General features: G+C 29.6%; 1 protein-coding gene across 1 annotated transcript; it reads right to left on the reverse strand.

Moving 5' to 3' along the window:
• Positions 1-8,019: 8,019 nt before the first annotated feature.
• On the reverse strand, positions 8,020-8,753 carry LOC114181055. The gene is made up of 3 exons (XM_028067378.1): positions 8,586-8,753; positions 8,280-8,492; positions 8,020-8,191 (listed from the first exon to the last, which is right to left on the reverse strand). The coding sequence occupies exons 1-3, from the start codon at positions 8,736-8,738 to the stop codon at positions 8,150-8,152; spliced, it is 408 nt and encodes a 135-aa protein (XP_027923179.1). The 5' UTR covers positions 8,739-8,753; the 3' UTR covers positions 8,020-8,149.
• Positions 8,754-9,901: the final 1,148 nt, after the last annotated feature.

Genomic DNA, 9,901 nt, shown 5'->3' on the forward strand with positions numbered 1-9,901 from the left:
GATCATTAAATTGTCGTAAAGTTAACCCACTTATATCAGGTGCAGAAGTAGGTGTGACAATTTGTTGTTGATAATCATATGAATCACGTGGTTGCTGTGGATAGTAATCATAATTCACTTGAAAATCACACTGTTGATTATTTTCATATGAAAAACTATTTTGCATTTTTGAAAGAGGTTTTCTGAAAAGAAATAAGTTGAAAGCTTGTTGAGTAGACTTCCAGGAAAGAGAGGTGCGTCTCAATGGACAACTTAAGTACCTTGTCTTTCCTTAGCCAAAGTTTTTCCCAACTAGTTTCACAAATTTCCCAACAAAATTCCTCAAACAAAAATTATGCTTAACAAAAATAACTAAATAAAATAAAATAAAATAACTAAAGAAAATAAAAAAAATGTTAGAATAAAAATTGAGAAAAGAAAATGTTAGTGGTAAACAAAAAATAAAAATAAAATAAAATAAAATAAAATAAAATCAAAAGAATAAAATAAAAATAAGAACTAAAATGATAAAAATTCTAACCGTGTTCCCCGGCAACGGTGCCAAATTTGATAACGCTGTCGTTGACGCGATCAAATTAATACTACTAAACTATAGCAACTTCAGTATTGCTAAGATAGTAGTCAAGAAAATAGAAAGGGTAAAGTAACCCTAAGTCGTCTCCCAACGAACACGGAATTGATTTTTAACAAATTAGTTCTTATAAAACTATACAAATGAGTTAGTCAAATAAAATAAAAAATATAGGGGATTAATATAAACAAAGATAGAAATAAAGTTTAAAAGATAAAAAGAAATAAAAACAATAGTAAAGAAAATAGATTGATTCCATTGCTTTTTCAAAATAGATTCATCATCGGTTATCTAAAGATTATTGCTCAGTTAATTATTGTTGTAGATTTACAAATTAATCAATGTAAAGTCTCAATGAATTTGTTGGCGTTCTCACTTTTAACCAAAGTATAGTCTCAATTAAAAGTGAGAACTTTTAGATTATCCACAGTAAATTCAACCAAAGTACAGTCTCAATCAAATTTTACTATGCCTAATCATGTCTATTCTTTTATCTCCTCACCAAATAAAAAGCTTAATTAATCAAAGTAAAGTCTCAATTAATTTTCGTTAGAGTAAATACCTTTAATCAAAGTAAAGTCTCAATTATTGGTAAAAACTCATTTAATCATATGAAAGTTTCTAAATAAAATCAAAGTAAAGTCTCAATTAAATTTAAAAACCCTTGACTCGTATGATCAATATGCATATAGATTTAAAATCATTACTTTTTATGTGATTCAAAGATAAAAGACATAGATAAATTAAAACCTCAACAATAATAAAAAGAACAAAGAAATTAATTCATTCTAACCTCAAAATCCATAATGAAATTACAATGGAATCAACCCAAGAAGTTTAGCAATCCATGAAATACAAAAGAAGAATAGAGAGAAGAAAAGAGAGAGAAAGAAATTAGGCCCCCCTAAGGGTTCCTAAATTCCGACGTGCCGAGCTTGTTTTCTGCTTCTCCCTTGGTCTCTTTATATAGGAATTGGACTGGACTTTTCTGTTGCTAAAATCTCTCAAATATCTTTTAAAATAAAGATAAATATAAATATTTAAAAATATTTAGAGAGATATACACTATTTGACAAATATAGTTGGTTGATAATATCAATATCTAATATAATTAAATTAATTAATTACTTAAAGATATATGATAAATTATCACCAATTAATATTTGAATTAATTTTCCAAATCAACCCTTTGCAATCTCCTCAAATTATCTTCTAAATAATCCAATATCTTCAAGATATATTTGTTTGTTGTGGATCTAAAAAGATTCCAGAAGATCTTGTCATATTTAAAAAGATTTGGTAGTTAATATCTTTTAATATTTTGATATAATTAAATAAGATAATTATTTAAAAATATCAAATAAAATATCTAAAGATATATTTTTCCCAAATTATCTTCTATCATAAAGATAAAGAAAATCGCAAGGTCCAATTTTTTTGTTCCTCTCTTCTTGGTTTAGCCAAACTTCTTCACTTTTTCAAGTTTTTCTTGCCGTCTTCATGCAATGCTTGGCTTGAATTTTTGTGCTTTTGATAATTTCTTATTCTTGGATTTATCTTTAAGGTGTCATGAAGCTTTAATCAATATATTTCCACACCTCTAAATGAGCTTAAAACTTAACTTCAGCTGCATCAACAAACTTTAAAATATCCAAAAATAATTTATGCAGCTAAAAATCACTTTTTAAGACATTTTTATCACACAAGCTCAAACAACCTAATTATCAGAATTATCAATTAAATCACTCTTTAGGCACACAAATTCAATTAAATACCCAGAATTAAACATTAAATGAGGGCAAAAATACGTACTCATCATACCCACACACTTATCCTTTTGCACTCCTGGGCAAAATCAAACAATTTCAAAACTTAATCTGAGGTATTTTATTTCACATCAACATTGGATCGAAGGAATGAACATCACTGGAGACAAATCAATACTCTAGAGATCAAATTATCATGTATATACAAACAGAAAGGTTCTATTTTTCACACATGAGTTAATCTTTTGAATTCACAAGACAATCAATTATGAAAGAAAGCACTCAAGTTAAATGTGTATTTTCTCACCAAAATTCTCTCAAGTGTTTTGGCTTGTGTTTTCACTCAAAATACTCATGTAAGTAAACTCTCATAATACTTAACAAGACTCTAATATTCACAAACTTTCAGAAAATATGCATTCAAAGATCATGAGGACTTTTCACAAGTTATAATGGGGCTAAGGCAAAGGTAGGAAAAATTTTATGATTTTTGGGTTTTTGAAATTAAAATATAGAAAGAATAATGGAGCATAATTTCAAAAACAACTCTTTTTCGTTTATTGCTTTGTTGCTCTCTCTTTTTTTTAGAAAGCAATTATTTTAACACTTTTTCATCAACAATTTTTCCTTTTGCCATTTTTATTAATTTGTGGGTGAGGTACTGACCCACACACTTTATTCCTCAACCATTCCTGAACACAATCCATTAGCTCCTTCTTTCTTCCTAAGGTAGAATATAGTCTTTTTCTTTTCAAGGTTATGCAATAGGCTTAAAACAAGAAAAAGAGGTTTAAAGCTCCAAGAGGCTACCAATGGATTAATATCAAGGTGGGCTTATTTGGCCAAGTAACTTAAAACAAGAAATGCCTCAGTCATATCAAATCATGCATATTCACCTAAGATGCAAAACAAAAGAGTCAAGCTAAACATTTGAGTATAAACAAACATGAGCAAGTCACTCAAGAAAAAAAAATAGGAATGACATATGGCAGTTCATCCTTTACATTAAGGCTCAAGACTCACAAGGTCAAATTCTTTCACAAAAGATTTAATCAAGAAATTCTCAAATCAACTCAATTAGCAAATCATAGAAACAATCTACCCATATCAACATGACTTTTATTTTTCCAGAATTATGATCATCTCACTTAGTGAATCAAATCCCAAAATCCAATGTCAATATGTTTTATTGAAAGCAGGGAAATATTTTTGGTGGATTTCTTATGAGACATATTGTTTAAAAGTTTCACTTAGTAAAAAGTTAATACTTTCACAATTTTCTCAAAACGAAATCACAATTTTTTTAAATGAAAAAAACACAAAAAACAAAAAAAAACAAAAAACAAAAAACATCAAAAGGAAAACCCTACCTACAGTTTGTCTCCCCCACACTTATTTCAGAAAAAATGTCCTTGATGGACTTATTTTGGGGAGGAAACGAAAAATCTTTTGACTATTGTCTCAATCTGGCCATATGTCAAAATTTATTTTCTTTAATTTTATAAAGTACAAGTCAGCTTGTACAATTTTATTAAAGAAAACAAAAACACATATTTTTGAAATTTTTTTAATATTTTTAAAATTAAAAACAGAAACAAAAAACAAACATGCATGCAAATTAACTTTTTTATCAACAATGTTTTCAAAAGAATATGAATCTAAGCTTTTTACCTGTTGCAGCAACCTTTCTTCTTTTTCTACAGCCATGTCAACAAAGATAAGCACTGAAAACTTATTTGCATCATTCACATCAACAAACTTGATGTGTGGATTGTGTGGCTTCAACTCAACTTGAGCATCATCAAGTGCATTCAGATTGTTAACAGGATCATCAGTAATCCTCATAATCTCACCTTGTGAGCAAAAATCTGCACTTGAAGTAGTTGAATTTGCTGCTTCATCATTAACCAAGTCAGTTGCAATAGTAGATGCTTCAGCTGCATCTTCTAATACTGTTGGCTCTTCAACTGCATTTGGTTCCTCTATTGTATTATTCTCACAACTTTGCTCTTGAAAATGATCATTTGTACTCATAACATCATCAACAGGTACAACTTTATATTCACATGGAGCATCATCAACATATCCATCAGTAGATATGTTTGTGTGAGAATCTTTAATTACTTCATCAGCAACATCTTTAGAAAAATTGATATGTCCATCAGTAGACATATTACTATGAAAATCATTATATCCATCAGTAGATATATCAATGTGATGTGATTCCGCTATTGGTTTTTCAGACTGATTCTGTAAGCTTTGTGTCGCGACATTCATCATCTCTTTCTGATCTGTTTGATCCATCTTCATCATTTCAGTCATCATTTTCATCATATCTTCCAAAGTGACCTTTCTCAATGCATCATTCATTAGCTGACTCAAATCTTCAGACATTTGTTCAGCTCTGATGGCCAACTTCAGAAGCACATCTTTGATTTCATGACGAAGTTTGTTAAAATCTGGATTTTCAGGAAATCTTTGATGGGGTTGAGGGGTAGTATTAACAGTTACAAGTAATTCTATAAAGTTGTTCTTACTTGCATCCCTCAACATATTAGACAATATTTGCTTATTTTCGTACCACTCTTGCTCAATATTTCTACATCGTTGATCAACTCGCAACCTTTCATCCATGGACTCTAATTTCTCTATAACTTCACCCATTAATATCATAACTTCCCTGTAGGATGGTCCATTGATTGCTTCAACTTGCTGTGGTGGTACATATTGTTGCTGAACACTATTTGGAACATATGGTTGCTGAGGTGGACACTCAGAATATGGTTGTTGCTCATATCCCAAAAAAGATGATCTAGGATATAGATCATTAAATTGTCGTAAAGTTAACCCACTTATATCAGGTGCAGAAGTAGGTGTGACAATTTGTTGTTGATAATCATATGAATCACGTGGTTGCTGTGGATAGTAATCATAATTCACTTGAAAATCACACTGTTGATTATTTTCATATGAAAAACTATTTTGCATTTTTGAAAGAGGTTTTCTGAAAAGAAATAAGTTGAAAGCTTGTTGAGTAGACTTCCAGGAAAGAGAGGTGCGTCTCAATGGACAACTTAAGTACCTTGTCTTTCCTTAGCCAAAGTTTTTCCCAACTAGTTTCACAAATTTCCCAACAAAATTCCTCAAACAAAAATTATGCTTAACAAAAATAACTAAATAAAATAAAATAAAATAACTAAAGAAAATAAAAAAAATGTTAGAATAAAAATTGAGAAAGAAAATGTTAGTGGTAAACAAAAAATAAAAATAAAATAAAATAAAATAAAATAAAATCAAAAGAATAAAATAAAAATAAGAACTAAAATGATAAAAATTCTAACCGTGTTCCCCGGCAACGGTGCCAAATTTGATAACGCTGTCGTTGACGCGATCAAATTAATACTACTAAACTATAGCAACTTCAGTATTGCTAAGATAGTAGTCAAGAAAATAGAAAGGGTAAAGTAACCCTAAGTCGTCTCCCAACGAACACGGAATTGATTTTTAACAAATTAGTTCTTATAAAACTATACAAATGAGTTAGTCAAATAAAATAAAAAATATAGGGGATTAATATAAACAAAGATAGAAATAAAGTTTAAAAGATAAAAAGAAATAAAAACAATAGTAAAGAAAATAGATTGATTCCATTGCTTTTTCAAAATAGATTCATCATCGGTTATCTAAAGATTATTGCTCAGTTAATTATTGTTGTAGATTTACAAATTAATCAATGTAAAGTCTCAATGAATTTGTTGGCGTTCTCACTTTTAACCAAAGTATAGTCTCAATTAAAAGTGAGAACTTTTAGATTATCCACAGTAAATTCAACCAAAGTACAGTCTCAATCAAATTTTACTATGCCTAATCATGTCTATTCTTTTATCTCCTCACCAAATAAAAAGCTTAATTAATCAAAGTAAAGTCTCAATTAATTTTCGTTAGAGTAAATACCTTTAATCAAAGTAAAGTCTCAATTATTGGTAAAAACTCATTTAATCATATGAAAGTTTCTAAATAAAATCAAAGTAAAGTCTCAATTAAATTTAAAAACCCTTGACTCGTATGATCAATATGCATATAGATTTAAAATCATTACTTTTTATGTGATTCAAAGATAAAAGACATAGATAAATTAAAACCTCAACAATAATAAAAAGAACAAAGAAATTAATTCATTCTAACCTCAAAATCCATAATGAAATTACAATGGAATCAACCCAAGAAGTTTAGCAATCCATGAAATACAAAAGAAGAATAGAGAGAAGAAAAGAGAGAGAAAGAAATTAGGCCCCCCTAAGGGTTCCTAAATTCCGACGTGCCGAGCTTGTTTTCTGCTTCTCCCTTGGTCTCTTTATATAGGAATTGGACTGGACTTTTCTGTTGCTAAAATCTCTCAAATATCTTTTAAAATAAAGATAAATATAAATATTTAAAAATATTTAGAGAGATATACACTATTTGACAAATATAGTTGGTTGATAATATCAATATCTAATATAATTAAATTAATTAATTACTTAAAGATATATGATAAATTATCACCAATTAATATTTGAATTAATTTTCCAAATCAACCCTTTGCAATCTCCTCAAATTATCTTCTAAATAATCCAATATCTTCAAGATATATTTGTTTGTTGTGGATCTAAAAAGATTCCAGAAGATCTTGTCATATTTAAAAAGATTTGGTAGTTAATATCTTTTAATATTTTGATATAATTAAATAAGATAATTATTTAAAAATATCAAATAAAATATCTAAAGATATATTTTTCCCAAATTATCTTCTATCATAAAGATAAAGAAAATCGCAAGGTCCAATTTTTTTGTTCCTCTCTTCTTGGTTTAGCCAAACTTCTTCACTTTTTCAAGTTTTTCTTGCCGTCTTCATGCAATGCTTGGCTTGAATTTTTGTGCTTTTGATAATTTCTTATTCTTGGATTTATCTTTAAGGTGTCATGAAGCTTTAATCAATATATTTCCACACCTCTAAATGAGCTTAAAACTTAACTTCAGCTGCATCAACAAACTTTAAAATATCCAAAAATAATTTATGCAGCTAAAAATCACTTTTTAAGACATTTTTATCACACAAGCTCAAACAACCTAATTATCAGAATTATCAATTAAATCACTCTTTAGGCACACAAATTCAATTAAATACCCAGAATTAAACATTAAATGAGGGCAAAAATACGTACTCATCAGGGAGTTAATTCATCAGGGATCTTTCCTTCCTTCATTATCATGTAGGCTTTTAGTGCACGCAAGGTGGTTTGAATTTGGGATTCTAAATTAATGTACTTCTATTGCCACTGATCAGAAGATGTTGATGATGTGGCAGCACTAGATGAAGCAATGCTTATATCCGAAAGTCAAAATCTTGTATTTCTAAATGAGTTAGTAGGAGCTGCTCCTAACACTCTACCAACAACATCATTAGGGGAAACCTCTGATTCATCATTAGTGCTTTGAGTCAAACCCACTTCAATTTGTTCTTATAGGCATACAACAATATGTAGTGAAAACTCTAAACATTGGAGGAAAATGCACGAAGATATCATATTATGGTACAACTAACAGATATAGCCTTTGTCGCATCATTCACAAATGATCCATCCTTTCTTTTATAAGTATCAATGTATAACTTTCCCCGACTAGGCAGCTGTCCAATTTCCAAAAACTAAATAAAAAGAGAAGTTAAGTTAAATAGTAAAAATTAAAAAATAGTAAAGTGTCATGTTAACTAATATCATTACCATCTCATGTCTTCTTCTTGACATAGGTTTAGAACCACCGGTATGAGGAATTACTTGCTTTTACGATTTTCTCTATTTTTTTTACAAATCTCCTATGAACAAAAAAATTGTAAGTTCGCACAACAATAAAAAAATATCTACACAAACAATTCACACCATTCAAAATAATGTAACTTGTACCAATGTTTCCGGTTTTAGACGATAAGTAACAAAATGAGCCCATTGAGTTCTGTCTATACCATTTGGCACATTACTTATGATTTCCTTTTTGCTTTTCGTTGGATCATAGAACTCATTGCATAAGTTCTGCCTATGTGCAACCCACTTCCTACCAAGAGTTAGTTTGCAATACCGTTGTGCACTAGCTTCACCAATCTTAAAACAAAATCGAGGCTTTTGAAAAAAGAAGACATAGTTAGTGAGTAAAGATTTGAGTAAATGTAACATTTACAAAAGATATAAGGTCATACATGCATAAAGATATACCTGTAATATTTCCTTAAAGCATTCCAAGAAGTAAGTGTCAGGCATGCCTATTTTCCCAGACCATCTTTCAAAATTAATTGGAAACAAATTACAATCAATTGCCAATGTACCACAATATCCTGCAAGCACGCCTTGTCCTTCACCAATTTCCATGCCTAACTCATCAAAGTCCACAATGATACGTTCCCCACGAGTTAAGTTATTTACTTCTCTGACCTTCACCTTAATTTTCTTGATAACTCCTTCTAAGTCTTTAACCATAAAACAACTTACTTAACCATAAGTAAAATTTTTAAAATTATGGTCATGTAAAAATAAATATGACATATACTTATTGCATGAACAGTCCAATATGATGAAGATTCACGTTGAACATGTTTTGTAGATGTTTCAGGTTGCTATGAGTTCTCAGTGGGCAATGAGGAATCTACTGGTGGTGTTGTGCTCATTGAAGTGTGTGATGAGGTTTCATTTGTTGGTGCAGGATTTGTTGATGGTAAATAATTAGTTGGAGGCTGAAGTGATGATTTCTGTGGATTTCGAAAACGCTTCACCTTTGGCATGGCTACATATATTTATGAGAAACCAAAAGTGAATGACAACAATGAAAACTAGATATAAAGAATGCATGGGGATTATCATACAAAACAATGACCATAATTCTTTAATATGTATGGTAGTTCTAAATCAAGTAAATTAGATAGTATTTAGGAAAATCAAATCCAAGGGTGAGACTTACCTGCAGGTTGATCACTTTCAATATGGGGGAGTACAACAGGAAAACCAAGAAAATCCAAGGGTGAGTACCCTCAGACTTATTTACATGCAATGAATTTGTCATTACAAAAGTACACATATAATAGAACCAACTTGTTGCTCATAGTGCAAATACATTAACATAATAACATAGATGGAAATAGAAAAAACAAGAAAATCCAAAATTCTATTATTCATGTCCAACTACAAAATTTTGTTATGGTAAATTTGATTTAAACACATCTCTAATTGTTTGATCTGTATCTCTATTACATTGTTGTTCAACCAAAATTGGAGATTTATTACTTAATAGGTCATATAATAGGTCCACTAAGTAAGGATGAAATATTAGTATTGGAAATTGGAGTTGCCACTTGAAAAAAAATCATAAAACTTTTGTCTTGTCTTAGGAAATTTTTCTCAATTCTGATTTTTGAACTAGGTGATTCCAATTAAAAATGAATACATATTGGTTTTGTTTATATTTGAATTCCAATGAACTCTAAGTGTTTGTTTATTTGTCACTCCATCTCAACCAAAATTGGTTTTTCTGCCATAAA

This window comes from Vigna unguiculata, chromosome 4 (assembly GCF_004118075.2).
Source record: "Vigna unguiculata cultivar IT97K-499-35 chromosome 4, ASM411807v1, whole genome shotgun sequence".
Taxonomy (NCBI): Eukaryota; Viridiplantae; Streptophyta; class Magnoliopsida; order Fabales; family Fabaceae; genus Vigna; species Vigna unguiculata.

What these genes read in the sequence shown, in the direction of transcription:
- LOC114181055 (XM_028067378.1), bottom strand. Translation starts at nt 8,738, where the DNA reads ATGGAAATTGGTGAAGGACAAGGCGTGCTTGCAGGATATTGTGGTACA. An exon ending in GCTTTAAGGAAATATTACAG is followed by an intron (nt 8,493 to 8,585) that starts GTATATCTTTAT and finishes TTTTTTCAAAAG; the next exon opens with CCTCGATTTTGTTTTAAGAT. An exon ending in GTCTAAAACCGGAAACATTG is followed by an intron (nt 8,192 to 8,279) that starts GTACAAGTTACA and finishes TTTTGTTCATAG; the next exon opens with GAGATTTGTAAAAAAAATAG.